Source organism: Rhineura floridana, chromosome 1 (genome assembly GCF_030035675.1).
Source record: "Rhineura floridana isolate rRhiFlo1 chromosome 1, rRhiFlo1.hap2, whole genome shotgun sequence".
NCBI lineage: Eukaryota > Metazoa > Chordata > Lepidosauria > Squamata > Rhineuridae > Rhineura > Rhineura floridana.
In genome coordinates, this window is record NC_084480.1 from 164,010,099 (window position 1) to 164,031,003 (window position 20,905).

General features: G+C 44.1%; 1 protein-coding gene across 17 annotated transcripts in view; it reads left to right on the top strand.

The window, feature by feature from the left end:
• The window catches only part of PRRC2C (proline rich coiled-coil 2C), a 120,243-nt gene that overhangs the window by 8,491 nt on the left and 90,847 nt on the right, over window positions 1-20,905 (top strand). For 15 of the 17 annotated variants that reach the window (XM_061583906.1, XM_061583916.1, XM_061583925.1 and 12 more), the window contains exons 2-7: window positions 6,385-6,535; window positions 7,859-8,036; window positions 9,717-9,826; window positions 11,923-12,060; window positions 18,937-19,157; window positions 20,744-20,823. In XM_061583906.1, the coding sequence (XP_061439890.1) occupies window positions 6,421-6,535; window positions 7,859-8,036; window positions 9,717-9,826; window positions 11,923-12,060; window positions 18,937-19,157; window positions 20,744-20,823 (842 nt within the window). In that variant the 5' untranslated portion in view covers window positions 6,385-6,420. Of the gene's footprint in view, window positions 1-3,277; window positions 3,419-6,384; window positions 6,536-7,858; window positions 8,037-9,716; window positions 9,827-11,922; window positions 12,061-18,936; window positions 19,158-20,743; window positions 20,824-20,905 lie in introns of those variants that run through there. The other 2 variants (XM_061583780.1, XM_061583809.1) reach the window with 2 other exon arrangements.

Consider the following 20,905-nt stretch of genomic DNA (forward strand, 5'->3'; position numbering starts at 1 on the left):
GGGATCAGGTTACTTGAGAGACCACTTTATCACGTAACACACCTAGTAGGTCACTACATTCTGCAAGAAAATTTCTCCTTGAAGTCCATAAAATATCAGAAGCCCATTCCACCGTAACTTGGAAGAGGGCATTCAGTGTGGCTGTCCCTGTTCTGTGGAATAACATCCCTGTTGAGATTCAACAGGCACCCACTATTTGTACTTGTATTTGTATCAAAACAATTGAAGATTTTTTGTTTTGATAGTATTTTTCAGCTGGAGGTCTGCCTTATGTATTTATTCTGCATTGTTTTTAAACCTTTAGTTCAGTGTTTTTTCTGTTTTTAAAGCCATTTAATTGATTTAATTGACTCATGTGGGAGGTGATTCATATATTAATAAAATAAATATGTAAGTACCATCCACAAGAAAAAGAATATCTCCCTGCAGCTTTGGCTCTACATACCTTATATGTGGCTTGATATTTGAACGTATCCTAGAATGCATGAATATAGATGTATGTTCTGGGAAAGCAGGTGCTAGATAAAACTAGTTAGCATTACATCATTTAAAAAATTTCCCATTTCTCTGTCAACAGTTAATTTGGATAATTTGCCAGTGAAATTGTTATCCATGACTATCCTCTGAATTATTTCTTTGATGAATTATCCAAATTAACTCTTGACAGAGAAAATGGACAATTATTAAGAAATAATTCTAATGGTTTCTGACCACTTTTTTCCTAATGGATTATTTAAAGTTAATGTATACTATTTAGAGCATAGTTGTGTAACAATTATGATTACAGAACAGTGAAAAACATGTTAGCTTGATTAGATATATTTCACAGTTTATAATGTGATTGTTAAAAAATTATTATTATTATTTGCCTTTATACACCACCGCTTCAGGGAGCTCAAGATGGTGTACATGGTTCTCCTCATTTAATCCCCACAACAATCCTGTGAGGTAAGTTAGGCTGAGAGAGTGACTGGCCCAAGGTCACCTAGTGAGTCTCGTGGCCGAGTGGGGATTTGAACCCTGGTCTCCTGGTCCTTGTCTGGCACTTTAACCACTGCACTACACTGGAACATGGAAGGATATGTCCCAGGCTATGGTCTGAAGACACAGCTGGTATAGCACAGTGGGGAGGAGAGCCTGGCTGGGAGTCCAGAGTCTGTGGGTTCAAATCCTCACTCGTGTCTCCTGGGTGTCAAGGGCCAGCTAAAGATCACCCCACAGTGAGTGGCTTAGGGGTTATGTGCCCTGCCCCCTGTGCAGCTGTGGACAAGCTGCATAGTCCCAAGGAGCCCAATTGCCCCCCAGCTGGCAGTTGCAGACAAGGAAGGGGCTGGCTTGTGCAGCTGTGGCAAGCTGAGCAGGCCCTAGCCAACTGTGGAGGACTAGCCTCAGAGGGAGGCAATGGTAAACCCCCTCTGAATACCGCTTACCATGAAAACCCTATTCATAGGGTCGCCGTAAGTCGGGATCGACTTGAAGGCAGTCAATTTCCATTTTTCATGGTCTGGAGGCACATAAGGCTAGCTTCCTGCTGAAGCTAAGCAGGGTCAGGTCTGGGCAGTGCCTGGATGGGAGACCGCCTGGGAACCATATGTAAATAATAAATAAATAAATAAATTTAATTTCTGTGTCGCCTGTCTGGCCAATGGCCACTCTAGGCGACGTACAGCAATTAAAACACAATAAGATAAAATACAATAGTACAATATGAAAACAATAAAAAAAAGTACAGCAGCAGACAATGATATTAAAACAGGGTATTAAAACAGGATAGGAGGCAATTCAATCCAGTAATTAACCCTCCCCGGAAATCCCAAAGGCCTGTTGAAAGAGCCAGGTCTTTAAGGCTTTACGGAATACATTTAGGGAAGAGGCGTGTCGGAGGTCTTGTGGGAGGGAGTTCCAGAGGGTGGGGGCCGCCACTGAGAATGCCCTCTCTCTAGTACCCGCCAACCTGGCTGTTTTTGTCGGCGGGATTGAGAGAAGGCCCTGTGTGGCTGATCTTGTCGGGCGGCATAATTGGTGGCGTTGAAGGCGCTCCGTAAGATAAACTGGGCCGAGACCGTATAGGGATTTAAAGGTTAATACCAACACCCTGACAACTGGAAGCCAGTGTAGATCGAACAACACTGGTGTGATGTGATCCCGGCGGCGACTATTCGTGAGTAGTCGAGCCGCCGCATTTTGTATAAGTTGTAGTTTCCGGACCGTTTTCAAGGGTAACCCCACGTAGAGCACATTACAGTAATCCAAACGAGAGGTGACCAGGGCATGTACTACCAGTGGGAGCTGATGAACAGGAAGGTAGGGTTGCAGCCTTCGTATGAGGTGTAGTTGATACCAGGCTGCCCGGCTCACTGCCGAAATCTGAGCCTCCATGGACAGCCTGGAATCAAGTACAACCCCAAGGCTGCGGACCTGGTCCTTCAGGGGTAAACTCACCCTATTGAACTTCAAGTCAACTTCTCCCAACCTTCTTTTGTCCCCCACAAGCAGCACCTCAGCTTCAGCTTGTTCCTTCCCATCCATCCACTCACAGATTCCAGGCACTTGGACAAGGTCTCCACAGCCGACTCTGGTGAAGATTTAAACGAGAGATAGAGCTGAGTGTCATCTGCATATTGGTGACACTGCAGCCCAAACCTCCTAATGATTGTCCCTAGCGGCTTCATATAAATGTTAAATAGCATGGGAGAGAGGATAGAGCCCTGTGACACACCACAATTGAGAGGCCAAGGGTCTGAAACCTCCTCCCCCAATGCTACCTGTTGAAACCTGTCGGAGAGGAAGGAATGGAACCACTGCAATACAGTACCTCCAATTCCCAATCCCTCCAGACGGTGTAGAAGGATACTGTGGTCGACAGTATCAAAAGCTGCTGAGAGATCGAGGAGGACAAGAAAGGAGAATTCTCCCCTATCTAGTGCCCTCCTCAAATCATCTACCAGAGCGACCAAGGCTGTTTCAGTTCCGTGACCAGTCCTGAAACCCGATTGGTATGGATCCAAGTAATCCGTTTCATCCAAGTGTGCTGACAACTGGTTGGCCACCACTCGCTCAATGACCTTGCCTAGAAATGGTAGATTCGAAATTGGGCGGAAGTTATTAAAAACATGGGGATCCAAGGAGGGCTTCTTCAAGATGGGCTTTACAATTGCCTCCTTGAAGGCTGATGGCATCACACCCTCTTTCAAGGATGCATTTACCACCGCTTTGATCCCCTCGCCCAATTTCTCTCTGCAGCTCATAAGGAGCCACGATGGGCAAGGATCAGTTAGACAAGTGGTAGGCTTCACAGTTGTAAGCACCTTGTCCACATCCTCAGAAGGGAGAAGCTGAAACCGATCCCAACCTACCGGCATGCAACTGGCCAACTCTGGTTCATCCACTGTATCCACGGCGCACGGAATCAAGCTCCGTAAGTGTTCGATTTTATCAGCGAAGTGCTTTGCTAATATGTCACAGGAGGCCTTTGACTGTTCCAAGGGTTCCTGAGCAACTGGACCGACCAGGCTTCGGACCACCTGGAACAGCCTCCTGGGACAGCACTCGGCGGACGCAATAGAGGCAGTAAAGAAAGCCTTCTTTCCTGCCTTTATTGCCACCTGGTAGGCAGCTACTGCTGCTCTAACCTGTGTCCGGACATCTTCGGAACGGGATTTCCGCCACCGGCGTTCTAGTCGTCTCACCTCCTGTCTCAGACTACGCAACCGCGGTGTATACCATGGTGCCAGCTGAGTTCTATTCAGGGGGAGAGGACGTTTCGGAGCCACCCGGTCTAATGCCCTGGTGATTCCCTCATTCCACTCCATCACCAGGATTTCGACCGGGCGACCTTCAGCAGGTTCCAATTCCCCAAGCGCAGTCAGGAATCCATCCGGATCCATCAGGCGCCTGGGGCGGACCATTCTAATAGATCCTTTACCCCTGCGGAGGGGGCATGATATCGAGAAGTTCATATTTACCAGGTAGTGATCTGACCATGACACGGGGGTGAAAGAAATAGCCCCCAACTTCAGAACACTCCCCACCACTCCCAGGACAAATACAAGGTCAAGAGTATGACCGGCTACATGGGTGGGCCCAATATTACTAAGGTGCAGTTCCCAGGAAGCCATGGTTTCCAGGAAATCCCGAGGGGCTCCTATGAGAGCGGTCTCGGCATGCACGTTAAAGTCACCCAGCACTAACAATTCTGGGGACAATGCCCGTACAGCCGAGACCACCTCCAGCACCTCGGCCAGGGAGTCTGCTGTGCAGCGGGGTGGGCGGTACACCAGCAGGATCCCTAAACTGCCCTTCGGGCCCAACCTCCAGTACATACAATCAACGAATTGAATCCTATGAAGAGGAGGTCTGGTAAAAACTAAGGACTCTCGATAGATGACTGCCACACCCCCTCCCCGCCTTCCCACCCTCGGCTGCTGTGCGTAATGGAAACCTGGTGGACACATGGCCTCAAGAATGGGAGCAGAGGCTTCGTCCAACCAAGTCTCCGTAATGCATGCCAGGTCTGCCCGCCCATCCAAGATCATGTCATAGATGAGTGAGGTCTTCTGCGTTACAGACCTGGCATTACATAACAGCAGTCAAAGGTCGGTAGGAACCTTGCGTCCCCCAGTTACCGTCTGGTTCTGAGCAGACCCGGAACATGGGATGGATATAATGCATCTATCCCGTGTTCCCCTATTCCGGCATGTAAGCCGCCTTGGGTTTCATGAAAAGAAAGGTGGGGTATAAATTTAATTAATTAATTAGGAAGGAAGGAAGGTTATGGTACAATATTGTCCTAGCAAGTGATGTGGGTTTTCCAGAAATTTTGAGTTGGACTGTTTCCTAGAAAATTTTCCACTGCCCTAAATCTGATTTGGCATGTTTCACTTATATTTAATAAATAAAACTTTTAAAAATACTGCTATGACCTATTAATTTTACATGCTGTATAAATGTCTGAAATTTTTTCCCAGTACCTAAAAACAGTTGAATAGAAATTTTTGATTATGGAGAAAGAATCAGTAAAAAGTATATTATTTAAAGAGTTACTTAGAACATTTGTTTTTAAATATTTTAAATAAAATAAAGTATCACAGTTCAGTAGCATATACTTCCCTTTCATTATTTATACTTTAGAGAAAAAATGCAGACCTGGAAAACTGTTAACATACAGTAGTGCCCAACTTTACGGCGCTTCGCTAATGCGACGGTCTCAATTAGACTAAAGCCCCACTCATACAGCTCTTGTTCCGCTTTTACGGCAGTTAACGGGCGTCGCGCGCCATTCTATTAAATGAGTTCCACTTTTCCGCAGTTTTTGCTTTTCAGCAGGGGTTTGGAACGTAACCCACCGTATGAGTGGAGCCCTGCTGTACAAAGTTTTGCATACTTGGTGTGCATAAATATATTCACTTCTTAGGGATAGTCAGTTTGATTTGCCTGGTAACATGTCCATTCCAGTTGCCCACTTTGACTTTTATTGTTTTCATTTAGTATTACCCATTTTTGTTTAAACTATTTTTGTTTAAACTATGCATTTCTACAAGTGAAGAGATTCAGTGGAAAAATATAACATGACATCATTGATCCCAGCCAAGATTATGCAAATTTGGGATAACTCAGTTGTTAGCATATATCCTTATGCCAAATAAATTTGCATTATGGTGATTTTCATGGGAAAATAAATTTTAACAGGAAACATGCCATATTTCCTCAGCAAAACATTTGGAGGTTCAGTTGTGACCATGGTACCTGCATATTAGTTCGTGTACAGGAAACGTATAACATATCTGAGGAATGATCAGTTCCCTTAATGTGACCATTGAATTATCAGTTCCCTTAACATGCATGCCAGGCCTCCCCAGTTGTACTACGAGTCAGGTGTGAGGCAGGTAAAGATGTGGCTTAACTGAAATGGGTTTACAGGCACCACCAATTAGCTGATGGCAGTACCTGCAAAGCCTTGTGGAAAGGGCTTCGCAACACTGTATGATCAGATGATTGTCAGGTCTTGCAAAGTCGCTTGCAAAAGTGCTCTGCAAGATTGTCTGGTTACAGCGATCAGCTGTAGCGTGCGAGCTCCCCGCACTGCAGTTGATCGGGCGCTACAGCTGATCTGCTGTAGCGCGGGGAGCTCCAGCCACCACGCTACAGCTGATTGCCCTGCTGGCACTGCCGTATTAGTGGAACGCCGAAACGCAGGGCCCTACTGTATGTCCATGGGACATTTGCAGCTGCACCTTTTTCTGTATGCCCCTATGATCAAACCTGCTGTGTCGCTTTCACTGGTTAGCATAGCTGAAGAATCTTATCAAAGGGTGCACTTTTGTTATAGATGTTGTTTTGTGGTGGTGTTCTGATTTGTGTAACTAGTTTTCCATTCATTTTAAGGGGGTGACGAAGGAGACTGTAGCTCGATGAACTGAAATGTCGGAAAAGTCAGGCCAGAGCACAAAAGCAAAGGATGGAAAAACCAAGTATGCAACACTTAGTCTGTTTAATACTTATAAAGGAAAGACTCTGGAAACACAGAAAACTGCAGGTATGTAAAATAATCTGAGCTACTGCTGTGTGTGTGTAAGAAATACCCTTATTGCTGATAAATTTGTTTCAGTTATTAGAGTGTTTCTAATTATATAATTTTGTAAGCCATCACGGTGGGGCACAGTGGCAGGGACAGCAGGCAAGGGAGGGAAGCAAGGATAGCAGGTGGGAGGCAGCGAGAGCGAGTGGGCAGGGAGTGGGCAACAGTGACAGCACAGGAGGCAACGCATTGATTGAGGTGGGGTGGCAGCAGTAACAGCCTGGGCAGGCAGGAGACCAGTTAGCTGCCTAAACAGGGTGGTGGCAAGTGCTTGGGGGACCATTTTAGGAGTGTGTGTGTGTGTGTGTGTGTGTGTGTGTGTGTGTGTGTGTGTGTGTGTGTGTGTGTGTGTGTGTGTGTGTGTGTGTGTGTGTGTGTGTGTGTGTGTGTGTGTGTGTGTGTGTGTGTGTGTGTGTGTGTGTGTGTGTGTGTGTGTGTGTGTGTGTGTGTGTGTGTGTGTGTGTGTGTGTGTGTGTGTGTGTGTGTGTGTGTGAGAGTCATTGTGTATGTGTTTGGGAGTACCAGGTGTGGGTGTTGGGAGTCCAGGGGGGGTGTATTTGGGAGTCCTGTGTGTATGTGTGAGGGGTTGGCATGCAAAATGTGTAAAGGCAAAGCCCCAAGTTATCTGAATTTAAAAGGCTGCTTATAGTTGGCTATTGTTTGAGGTGACATCTAATGATGTCCAGTCCACCCACTTGTGTAACAGGACATGGGGGTTTCTTTTCTCTCCCTCCAGCCCCCTGCATGCCCCCCAGATCTTCTTTGAAAGTTCCCCTAACTACTGTGAGCTAGATGGACCAATGGTCTGGCTCAGTATAAGGCAGCTTCCTATATTCCTACCATGGGATCCCTTGGGGAGGAAGGGAAGGATATAAATTTAACAAATAAATAAATCTAAACTGTGTTTAGTTGGTCTTATGTGGCCTCACTCATGCTGTTGAGTTCCTTATTGAGAGAGGTCTTATTTATTTCTCTAGCATTTTAACTGTACATTGTGAAATTGCCGTCTCTTACTCTTTTAGTTATGATTGTTTTGTGCATTTTGAATTTTACCATTTTATTATGCTGTTACGGTGCTTGAATTTTTTTTTTATGGAAAGGCGGGGTACACATAGCATAAATACCAAAGCAGTTCTAACTGGGGGCCTGGGGGTGCAGAACGATGGATCCACGGATCTTCCAAGTTTTGCTTGGAATGGTGTTACGGTATTCCTTTGTCATTGAAACGTACACATTTATTATTCTAAATAAACAGCTCAGAATGTTATTTTCGTGATACAGTTGCAACACGCCATGGATTACAGAGTCTTGGAAAAGTTGCCATTTCACGAAGGATGCCCCCTCCTGCTAACCTCCCCAGTCTTAAAGCAGAAAACAAAGGCAATGATCCTAACATAAACATTGTGCCTAAGGATGGCACAGGATGGGCTTCTAAACAAGAGCAACATGAAGAAGAAAAGTAAGTTAAAGATCATGCTGTGAATTCTCATTAAGAATAGTGGTATAAAGTTTTAGTGTGTGTCATAGGAGCACTTTGGAGATCATTGGTGAATTGGTTTACAGAGTTAAACCTATATTCTAATCCAGAGTCCCAAACCTTTTCTGCTTGTGAACTTCAGTTCAAATCAAAGGGCTCGTTTTGACCTATAAAGCTTTATGTGGCTCAGGACCTCAACATATCTGAAGGACTGCCTCTCCCCATATGAACTGACCTAGGCTCTGCATTCTTCATCAGAGGCCCTTCTTCGTGTGCCCCATCCACATGAGATTCGGAAGGTGGCAACACTAGAATTGGCCTTCTTGGTGGCCCCCTGGCTGTGGAATGCTCTCGCTAGGGAGGCACACCTGGTATCTTTTCTATCCAACTTTAGACACCAGGCAAAGATTTTCCTTTTCTTTCAAGCCTTTGGCCCTTGATATGTGTTTTTAGTCCTTTTTGCTTGGGTTTTAAGTTTTTATATTGTATGTTTGTAAATCTGTTTTTATATTTATTATTCTTGGATTTATTATTCTTGGATTTATTAGTCGCCCATCTGGCTGGTTACCCAGCCACTCTGGGCAACGTACAAAACAGAATAATACATTAGACATTAGGCATACATTAAGCATTAAAATTATTAAAACATACAGTAAAAGTTTCAACCCATCCCAAAAGCGTGCCTGAAGAGCCAGGTCTTTAAAATAGCATGTGTTAGAAATACCCTAGAGACCATTGGTATGAGGCGACAAACAAATGAAAATAATAATTACTTCCCCATTCACTTCAATGGAGTAAACAGCTCCACTTGCACATTCTGTTATATTTGATGGACTGCCCCGTTATTGGAATGTGTTATTGCTTTATTTTTCTGTTAATTGCTTTGACAAATGGTTTGAAAAGTGGAATACAAATAATTTAAATTTTAAAAAATGAGACGCTTTTGCTAACAGCAGAGCTCTGTTGGAGTCTTTGGACCTGTGTAAGAGTGTGTAATGTCATACATATTCACAAAAGGTTTCTCATCAATAGATTTCATAGCTTTTATATATTTGGGAGAGGGAGAGAGAGAGCGCTCCCCTTCTGAAACATGCATGTGGAAAGCCTTCAGACGTAGTCCATCCTTGACTGGACTTTGCTCCTTTCCAAGGTCATGGCATATGTATAAACAAAAGAAATGTTAATATCAGTTAATCTGTTCTGTTTTCCACATCCCAGTTCTGTAATGGAAAAAAATACAAGATTCGCCATTTTAAAACAAAGATACCCAAACTGATTAGATTAATCTGGTTGAGAAACATATTTTTTTTAAAGACTGCTTAAAAATGAGAGAACTTTCTGACTTGATGCAAGTTAAGTTCACTCAAACTCTCAATATCAGTTTTCTTGCAGTTCATCTTCTACCTTAAGGCTTCAGGAAGAAGATTATGGTAGGGCTTCCATTGCCATAAGCTGAAGAGAAGCATTGGCTAGAGCAGCTGCCTTCATTTTACATAGTCCTACATTCCTGCAACTGAGAAGGTTATTAATACCTTGCTTTCACTGCAGACACTTTCTTTAATGACTTGAGAGTTTAAATTCTTTATCTTCTGTAAGTAACATGTTTTTCCAACCCCTGCTAAAACATTTTTGCTAACAGACTTGCTTCTTCACATTCCTCAGACAGCCAGAAGTGCCACAGACCCAGCCAAAGCCTGCAGTTCCTGCTTCTCAAGAAGCACCTCCTGTTGCCAAATCATGGGCCAATACCAAGCAAGGTGGGCAGGGTGATGGTAAGTGGAGGTGGGCTGGGCTAGCAGTTCTACTTCGCACCGTTGTGTAGGACAGTTCGTTTCATCTCTTTTTTGAGGCAGCCAAAATTGTCAATATTGTAGAAACGTTCTTGGCTGTAAGATAAAATATACTTTCATTAAGTGAAATCTCAGGTCTGTTTCAGTTGTATTCTGATGAGAAATTTAGCATAGACCACTGGGCAGAAAAGTGTGTAAGGATCATATTTAAGGTATGAAACATTTCAGAGAAAATTTCTGTGTGGCCAAAACAAACACCTTGAGCCCTACAGCTCTAGTTTTTCCCTAGAAGAGCAAGAAGAATTAAAAAAATTAAGCTAGTGGCATGATGATGATTAGCAATTCCCATTTAAAAAACAACAACTCTGTCTTTCTCTGTGTATGAGTGACTTGTAGTTTAATAGCATTGAAGGTTGGTGTAAATTCGAGGAAATGCAGTTGAAAACGATAGCTTTGTATAAAGGTAGGGGACACTAATGTGCACTTTTTATGTGTGTGCCTCCTTATCCATTGTATGCACAATGTTGTCCTGGGTAAAGGAGTAACTGCAAAGTTGCTTTTAACTACACCTTGAAGGATGACATTTGCCAACTCTTTCTGGTCAAATTGGATAGACATTTTGTTGGACTCTTGCATTAATTCTACACTGGTCTAGTGCCCAAACTCTCTCATGTTATATTCCCACATGACTCTTAGTTGTATTGTGGTCTGCAACTTTAGAATGATTGTACTGTCCTCAATATTTTTGTGGGGGTGGAGAATCTGTGCTGTGCAGGGCCTTCTGCTCTGGCCATAGAGTGGCGTATGCATCCCACTTAATGTTGTCATCTTTCAAGATACATTTCAGCCTGTCTCAGAACACACAGTTTGTGAATCACTGTATTAAAGGGCTGAAAGCTTCTAAACTGTTTGTCATTGCAGTTCAATTGATTTTGCATTCTTCATTGCAATTTCAGTAACTGAATTGAACTCATGTTTATTAATTATTTATTTATTAAATTTATATCCCACTCTTCCTCCTAGAAAAGGAGGCCAGGACGGCAAACAAAAACAGTAAGAATACTCTAAAACATCTTAAAAACATGGCTATGTGCCTTCAAGTCGATTACGACTTATGGCGACCTTATGAATCAGTGACCTCCAGTAGCATCTGTCATGAACCACCCTGTTCAGATCAAAGCATCATTAAAAACATTAAAACAAAACATCTTTAAAAACAGTTGACAGTTTAATTGAGCAGGGGGCTTGGACTTGATGGCCTTGTAGGCCTCTTCCAACTCTACTATTCTATGATAATACATATCCTAATGTCTTGATTCATATTATTAATGCTTTTGTGCATTGAAATGACTGGTTTTGTTTCTGTGATTTCCCCCTCAATTGTTAAATTATGTAGTTTTCACTGTATGATGATTTTGTGATCAAGGGGGTATCCACAGATTCATCTCCAAGAAAATGGGTCTAGAATATTTTTCTCTCTAAAATCTTGCCTTCCAGATGTTGCTGAACTACATCTCCCATCATCCCTGCCCATTGGCCATGCTGGCTGGGGTGGTTAGGAGCTGGAGTGTAGCCACATCTGGAGAGCTGCAGGCTTCCTACCTGTGGACGTAATTTTGTGTAGGATAACATGGACAAAAACAGGCCAATCCTCACCCCAAGGAGCTACAGGTTAAGGCCCCAGTCGTATGGACGACTGCTCAGAGATATAGATCCTGTTGAGTTTGATGAGACTTACTCCCAAGTAAGAGTATGATCCTAAACCCACTTACCTGGGTGTAGGGCCCATTAAACTCAGTTGGGCTTATTTCTGGGTGGACAACTTTCCTGCACAGTTATTCTAAGTATAAAATGCCAAGGGATTAATTCTGTATCTGGCACTATTTTAACCATGACTAAAGGGGAAGGGACATCTCTTGGTGGTAGAGCACATGTTTCATACATCAATATGATCTTTATTGTATATTCAGATTGAGCAAGATGCTTGATCCTTGGTACAGCAATTATATATAGCTCTCTAAAGCATAGTAAGATTTTCTGAACTATTAATTACTACTTTTTTTTAACAACTGTTTCAGGTCCTGGGGTTCAAATAAATAGCTATTTCCAGCAGGAGTTTCCCAGTCTGCAGGCAGCTGGAGATCAAGAAAAGACAAGTAAAGAGAAGGATGCAGCTGAAGAGCCTTATGGTCCTGGGCCCAGTTTACGACCACAAAGTAAGTAAACACAAAATATACAGATACCTTCTGAAGCGCTGTGTTCCTCTTTAAATACAATTTTAATTGGCTTTTGGTCCATGTTAACATTCTTAAAGCAATATGCAAATTCATACGGCCGGCATCTGTTTCCCCTGGCATTTTAAAGGAATTGTTTTATTGCACATTTTAACTATGGATGTTTATATTGTTATGTTTTAATGAGACTATTTTATGGAGCATTTTAATTATGGTGTGTTTTAATAATGTTTTTTAAATTTGGGTTTTTATATTTTATAAACTGCTTAGAAGCCTATTTTGGCATTAAGCAATACATTAATTAATAATGAAGTGCTCATTTGTACTTCTAGAGACTGGAAATCCTTGACATATTTAGCTTTCAAGCTTTAATCTGTTTGGGATGATTAATCTACTAAAACCTTAATAACAAATGGATATATGCCCACCTCCCTTCCAAATTAATTAATCAGTCTGATAACAAGCAAACACTCAGGTGCTCTATCTGCTTCCTCTCTGTGTCAGAGTTTATTTTAAAAAAAGTATTTCTTTCAAATATATCCATACCTAGCTCTAGATAAGGCTCTACCTCTAAAAAGAAGTTTCATCACAGCAAACCATGTTGTGCACCTAGCATCATTTAGATCAGGGTTGGGGAATTTGTGTCCTTCCAGATGTTGCTGGACTAATTTCCATCATTCCAGACCATTGGCCATGCTGGCCCAGGCTGATGGGAGTTGGAGTCCAACAACATCTGGAAGGCCACAAGTTCCCCAACCCTGGTTTAGATAGAATTCAAACCTTGGTTTAAGCTTTCAAACCTACAAGCAAACCATGCCTGAGACCTGCTTGTCTGCTTTCATTTTCTACCTGCTGTAGGCTCTAGGTATATTGGCCTTTAGAGGTGGGGCAACAGCTGCAACTATGATTTGTCCTTTAAGGTATCACGCCAGGCCATAATTAGCCCAAACCATGGTTTGCAAAACCCCTTCAAAATATGGTTTTTGATGATGGTTAAACCTTAATTCAACTTCTTTAACCACTGTTTAGTATGATGCATTAATTGCTGAATGTTCTCAGCTATAATGAGCCGGATTTGATCAAGTTAACAATTACTTTCTGTGTTTGTAGTGGGCTGTTGGGAATTATTGGTGATATTATAGCGTAGGAAAGTTTACCTGTTGGCAGTGGAGGACATTCTCTTGTAGGGATGATGCCTCCTACTGGACTGACAGGCAGGGTCCAGAATCCGTTGCCTCCTCTTCTAGGGGGAGGAGTCGTCCCGCCCTCCAGTTCGACCCTGCCTGCTGTTGTTAACAGTAGGGTTCTTTAGTTGTCTAAATTCCTTTAGACTTTCTTTGCCTCTTGCAAGTTTGTTTCTTCATCCCTTTTTCCCTTGGATGAGTGTGTGACTGTGTTTATGTGTTATGTTTGGTATTTTATTGTTAAATTACTGGTAGTGCCTGAGGCAGCGCCATCTGCATATGTAATACCTGTCATGATCACCCCTACATTCTCTTGTAGGGGAGGCGTGTGGGCAATCAGCCTTTGTTATCGGAGCTCCAGGCTTCATAGAGCACTTGCTCTGGCAGTTACAGCTGCTTGAAGATAGCCTCCTCTAGGCTTGGTGTTTGGAGCGTTAAACAAAGGCTTCTCATAGAGCACTCGCTCTGGTGGTTGCGGCCCCTTGTAATAGCTTCCTGAATGGAAGCTTCACGTCTCACTCCGTTTAAGCATTTTTTAAGAAGCTGAGGGAGGCGATTATAGCCTCCTCAGGAAAGGCAGGAGTGCCATTTTTAACGGTGTTTGAGCACATGGGTAGCCCTCTTGAGGACGCTCTCTCTACTCACCAGCTTATAGCAGGGATGCTCATAAAAGACGGGAACGCCATTTTATTTTGGCAGTAATGCGCGCTAGAGGCGTTCTAGTGGTGGTGGTCGCCCTCTCCGTCAGTGTGGAGAAAATAGCGGGCATGGATTTTTCTGCACCCTACAGAAACGCAGCAGATTCATCTGTTTGTCCCTCAGCCTGGTACATTCATAACAAAGACATTTTCTGCACCCTTTGGGAACACACTGGATTTATCTGTTGGTTCCGTTCCCACCTCCCTGTATTTCCAACATTTTTGCCTTACAAACGGGGTATATTATCAAGTGATCAAGTTTGCTATGGGCAGACTTTTTCATTGTGCCTGAGTGGAGCGCGCTCAATTATTCCCCTCAATCCCACAACTGTCAATCTGTGCGTAGTTACTGGGGACACTGGGACCTGCACCATGTCCTCCCCCGTCGGTTCTACTATGCACCAGCAGTGTGGTCATAGGGAGGGGGAAATTTCTGATTCTAGCATCTCCCTCCCCAGTATGGTGGATCAGCACAGTGCGATTTTCCCCCCACTTGGTGGACTTACTGAGGCAGGCAGCGCTTCTCCACATTCGCCACCAATTGGCTTTCCTTCTGAGAGGGACTTTTCTAAGTCCTTTCCTTTCTGTCCTGGATGCGCTCCGGCATATCCTCTGAGATCCAGGGCTTCTTGAGGGCAGCTGGCATTTCTGAACAATAGAGGCGTGCAGACAAAGAGAGGCACAGGTCCAGATGCAGGCAGAAAACCTGCTCTACGCATCATAGGAGAAGGAGATTTCGCAGATCTTCTAACAGCTCTGTGAGATCCCCTTCACCCAGTCCACCCTCTGGGGGCCCTTCCCCCAAAAGGTATAGAAAGGAGGGGGTGATACTGACCTGTTCGTAGACAAATAGCATTATACCGGCTTCTACTTCAGCTACTGAAGCAGCAGTGGTAGCTCATTCTCAACAAGGCAGAATAGACACCCTCCTGCACAACATGAGGAAGGGACTTCCAATCCTGATGTTGATAATCACACAACCATCCAGGAGGAGGGAGAGCTATCAGAAGAAGAATTGGAGATAGCCTCTAATCAGCCTAGACTGTTTAATTCAGAGTTTTTCCAGCCACTGTTGGTTAAGGCCTGTAGGGTCTTACAACTGTCGGCTGCGGAGGTTTCTCCACAGGAGACTGTGGATACTGATTTGGTGGGAGCTAAAAAAGCTTTTCCTTCGACTCAGTCCAAACCCATTTTTGTTCCCTTCTCCTGTTCCTTTGATGCATCGTGGAAAGCGGAATGGGTATACCCTAGTAAGGGAGACATTATTTCTAAGGTCATAAAGAAGCATTATACCTTTGGTGATAAGGTGATGCAACAGTTACGGGTCCTGGCAGTGGACCCTCCTGTTGCAGCTCTGGCATCGTCTGCGGTCCTCCCTTCTGAAGGGGAGGGAGGACACAAGGACGCTTGTGATAAGAGAGACCAGTTTGAGGTGGACGCAGTGGCTTTTAGGACCTCTGTTACGGCATCCTTGTTTTCTAGGGCTGCGTTTATGTGGACAGAGGAGTTGGGCGCACGGGAGGATGTTGCCTGTTACAGACATACGTAAAATGATCTCATGCTTCTGCCCTAGCAGCAGACACTGTGCAGGATGCTCTCCAGTTTGATGCCTGCTCTATGGCTGCTACCATGGTGGTTAGGAGTAATATCTGGCTCTGCCAGTGGGAGGTAGATGCCGCCTCACAACTGAAACGTGTGAGTATGCCTTTTTTGGATGACAGACTGGAGAGCCCTTGCAAGCGCATTTGGTCGAAACAAGGGAAAGGCCCTGCCATCCGCTAAGAAAGATGAGCGTAAGAGATGCCAGACACTGTTTTTTCATCCCTATCGCCAATTTTCCCCACCTAGGGGATTTTCCTCCTTCAAGCCACGTTGGGGCCAACAAGGAAGGGGAGGCAGCCATCTCCCAGCCAGAGGAGGAGGATCCTCTTCCTTCTCTCCAAAGTTTTCCAAACTGGCCAAGAAGGCTCCTTCGGCGTGACTCCCTGGGCTTTCTGGTGGGGGCTCGCCTGTTACAATTCTCCCATCTGTGGAGGGAGGTGACCTCGGACAAATGGGTTTTGGACACAGACACTCACGGGTATACCTTAGAGTTTACTAACAGGCCTCACAATCTCTTTGTTCTCACTTCATGCTCCCGGAACCCTGGCCAGCACAACAATTATGTGCAGACCACAAAACATTTGATCAACATTCAAGCCATAGAGAAGGTCCCTCCCTTGGAGATGAGATATTGGGTCTATTCCATCTTTTTCTTGGTCTTGAAGAAAAACAGTGATAATCAGGGCCATCCTAGACCTCAAATGGATAAATTCTTGGATAGCCAAAAAGCAATTCAAGATGGAGACTCTGAGGTCAGTCCTGGCAGCAATAAAGAGGGGAGATTGGATGTCCTCTATCGACCTGTCTGAGGCTTACCTTCACATCCCCATACAGAGATCCCATCATCAGTTCCTCAGGTTCAGCTACGACGGGCAGCATTTTCAATATTGGGCATTCCCCTTCGGTCTCTCCTCAGCACTGAGGGTTTCCAGATTGATACCAACGCCTTCCAGATCTCTCTCACCCCCGAGAGGGTGGACAAGGTCATCACAGCAGTGATTCAGACAAGGTCTTCGGCATGGATGATGTCCTTGGTGACACTACAGAGTCTCCTTGTCTCACCCTACGACCTTGTCCGCTTGGCTCAATTCCACTCACGCAGCCTTCTGTATCTTCTACTGCCCTTTCAGGACCACATAATAGTCCGTCGATGTGTACTCCTGGAGGTTCCAGACTACCTGAAACAAGAGTTAAAGTGTTAGCACCTCAGAGACTAAGAGAAGGGGTGAGGTTGGAGGAGCCTCAACGTCTGGTGCTTACCACTGACGTAAGCCTTTACAGCTCGGGAGCTCATCTGGGTCAAAGCATAGTGCAGGGAACTTGGTCAGAGGTGGAGTCTCAGCTCAGCATCAGTGTTCTAGAGCTAAGGGCAATACGCCTGGGGTTGAGGGCCTTGGCGTCGGAGGTCAGGGGTGCCCACCTTTTGGTCTGCACAGACGTGTGCGCCAAAGCATATGTGAACAAACAAGGAGGCACCAGGTTGGTGACCTTGATCTTTGAGGCCAACAGTCTCCTTTGCTGGGCAGAAAAGAGCTTACAGTCTCTGAGGGCCGAACATTTAGCAAGCCTGGAGAACGTGACAGCGGATTGGCTGAGTCGGACGGCCATAAGGGAGGCAGAGTGGCAGTTGAACCCACGGGTGTTCAAGATGATTGTGGAGCGTTTCGGCACACCAAAAGCAATCTTGTTCACCTCATCTGTCAATGCTCAGTTACCAGTGTTTGTCTCACCTCCTTTGTCGGGCTGGCTGGTGGACAGATGCGTTGGAGTCTCCCTGGCCACCAGGCCTTCTTTCGGGACCATCTAAGGGAAAGAAGGTGTCTTCCTCTTCTATTTCTCTCTGGGTGCGGACAGCAATTTCCCAAGTGTATTATGCACTGGGCGAGGAACCCCTGGTGGTCTCATTGCGCACTCAGTTAGGGGGGCGGCAGCTTCTGCTGCATTTAAGGGCAATTTCCCTATTTTGGACATTTGCAGGGCTGCTACCTGGGCTACCTGCACACCTTTGTGAAACACTACAAGATAGATAGTTTTGTGGTCAAAGTGTTGGTCTACGACCTGGGAGACCAGGGTTCGAATCCCCACACAGCCATGAAGCTCACTGGGTGACCTTGGGCCAGTCACTGCCTCTCAGCCTCAGAGGAAAGCAATGGTAAACCACCTCTCAATACTGCTTACCATGAAAATCCTATTCATAGAGTTGCCATAAGTTGGAATTGACTTGAAGGCAGTCCATTTCCATTTTGATGCGGTATTTGGTAGGAAGGTTCTCCAGAGGATCATTCAGCAATAGAGGGGGGCAGAGGAAGCCCACCCAGGCGCGAGGGGACTGCTCTGATACATCCCTACAAGAGAATGTCCTCCATTGCCAACAGGTAAAAATTGAAGTTTTTCTTACCATAAACTTCTGTTTGATTTTGTCAGTGGAGGACATTCTCCCCGCCTCTCCTTCCTCTGCTGACACATCTCTGATCTTCTGCTGAGTTTTGGGAGGGGGTGGTACTAGGGCTTCTGCCTCCATCCCACATCATTATTATGTTTAGGATGTTTTGTCATGTCTTCACGGTATATATTCGTGTTCAATTGGATGCATGTTTATTTCCTCTGGAGCATAAGTTTCCTGGTTTAGGCTTTCCCAGCCCATAGAGGAGGAGGAACATGTTCCTTGTTGATAAGGGGCGGAGAAGTGGTTCTGGCTCTGTCAGTCGAACTGGAGGGCAAGACAACTCCTCCCCCTGCAGAGGAGGCAAAGGATTCTGGACTCTGCCTGTCAGTCCAGTGGGAGGTGTCATCCCTACAAGAGAATGTCCTCCATTACCAACATCAAACAGAAGTTTATGGTAAGAGAAACTTCCATTTTTAATTCAAATACACACATTAGTCACGGCCTTTGCCGGGATAGGTCTGGTTACATTCTTCTCTTACAGTACAGATATTAGGATGGAAAGCATCCTCCTCACCTCCATAATTTGTACTGATATTTCCCCTATCCTAATTTCACCATATTGAGTATTCTCCACTCCTGCCAGCCTGTGATATGCAGCCAGAGTAGGAAAGTGCACAAGACGATGTCATCAGAGACTGCATAAGTGCATAAATGTATGCCACAAGCAGGAAGAAATTTAATAAAGGGAAGCGGCCTCATGTAGTTCATAACATCTGATTCCATCCTTAACTAAGTTAAGTTACTGCAACAGTGTAATTAACCTACAGAAGTTATTCTAATCTGTTCTTTGATTTTTACCCTTCAGCTTGTTCTTTTTTATCACTGGAAGTACTTTGGGAGGTAGGAGGAAGATGAAGCTGGTGGCAAATAAACCAAGCACTTTGTGCACACCATGATGTTTAGAATCTTTTCCCCTTTCCCAATGTAGATGTTGCTAGCTGGAGAGAAGGTGGAGGCAAGAATCTGAACTCTCCAAATTCGCCAACTGACCAAGAAGCAAAAACAGTTGCTCAAGAAGATGGTAATGTGCCTGGACAAGTAGAACCAGAGAAGAGGGATATAAGGATAACACAGCCTCCTGCTCCCAAGCTGAATGGCCAGCAGCAGCCTGGGATCATACCTCAATTCAGAGCAATGATACCACCTTATGTAAGTCGTGTCCATCAAAATCTTGTAGAATTCTTTCTCTTACAAGGTCCTGGAGATTAAAAGAAAATGGAATTGCTGAGGGATGGGTGTGAAGTGGACTTTATAGACTTTACAGCTGAGGAGGATTAACCATCCCCAACTGCAGTGTGAACAAAAATCATCCTCCACAGCAATTATGCTTGAAAACAGCCTTTTGCTGACACCAACAAAAGGGTATTAAGCGTGAAAATAGCCATTTATTGGTTTTCATAGAAGATTATTTTCAAACCTAAATGAGTCATGAGGGAGGACCAACCTCTTTAGGCATGAAATGCTACATCCATCATAGCTGTGATCTTTCCCAAAATAACTTAAGCTTTAAAGGGCTAATCTTCAAATGAACTTCAGATTTACTCCCCACCTTCCTGTTGCTTAAACCAAGATGTTTAAACAAGTGATAACTAACAACATTATGTTGTATCTTGACTTTTGGGATGACTAACTTTACTAAATTTCACTTGTTGATTTCAAAACTGAAAGTAAATCTTCTGTCCGTATCCCATAGAAAGCAGAAGTAAACATACCCCAGAAGCATCAAGGGACAACAGTTTTGTTGTGGATTTAGGCCTCAGAATAATAGTACTTCATGCTTTAAATCTAGCCCTTTTGTTGAAAATCACTTTCTGCTTCATTCTGACTCTGGGATTGTCAGAAAAATAATAGTCCTCAATTAGGAAACCTTTGGGATTTCATCAGTGATATTCCCTATCCCTTAGTGAGTTTCATCATGAGGGAAGCCATATACTTATCTACTTGACAAGGTGGCAACAGCGGCACTCTTGGGGCACACCAGATGAGATTTGAAGTCCTAGCCTTTGAAGAGATGGCCATGTTTATTCTATATGCATCTGGAATGCTTACTCAGAAAGATATGAACCTAGGAGATTGGCCCCTGATGAGGGAACTTTCTTACATTGTAATAAGCTCATCAGATACCTCTGTGGTTGACCACTCCCCCTCCCAAGTCAAAATTAGAGCAGAAATGAAGAAACTTGGACTCGGGAGAAGTAACTGGCACACCTCTGCTATAGTTCTGTTATTGCCCTAAGTGCCATAGTATGCCTTAAAGTTTCAAAAAGAAAGGAGAGTGATCGTTCTTGGGTCCCTTGTTCTCTTATGATTAATTACTTTGTCTATCTGAGTCGGTCCTTCGCTCACTTTACCAAGTGGTGTGACTGAAGAACAGGAGAGGTTAATATACTACGAACTACTCAGCAAGAAAGTTTCATAGATCAGCATGAGACCACTTACTCATTTGTTATGAACAAAGAAAAACAGTTCATTGCCAGGAAGAACATATGATATGAATAGGTCAGCCTGTTAAGGGGGATGAATGTTTAAACAACCAAGGGACTTGCAAAATAACATACATTTAAATAGCTTTACAATATAAAACCTGTCAGTTTAAGATTTTGTTAAACTTAAGTGGGTTCCACTTGTCATTTTTGTTAATTATGTAAACTCACTTTTCTAATTTATTGTTTTACCATTTTGTCTTCCTGTTATTTAAATAGAGTGTTTACACATTTGGCTTTTTATCCCCTTAGATGTTTAATCAGTACCCTAAATTGGCATATCCTCCAATGCCAGGTCCCAGCAGGTTTCCTGCTCCATCTGAGGCCAGCAGGTAAGAATACCAATGATATGCATTTGATTGTTGCTCTTGGGAAGCTGCTGCATTATATATAATCCATCTAGCTCAGTATTGT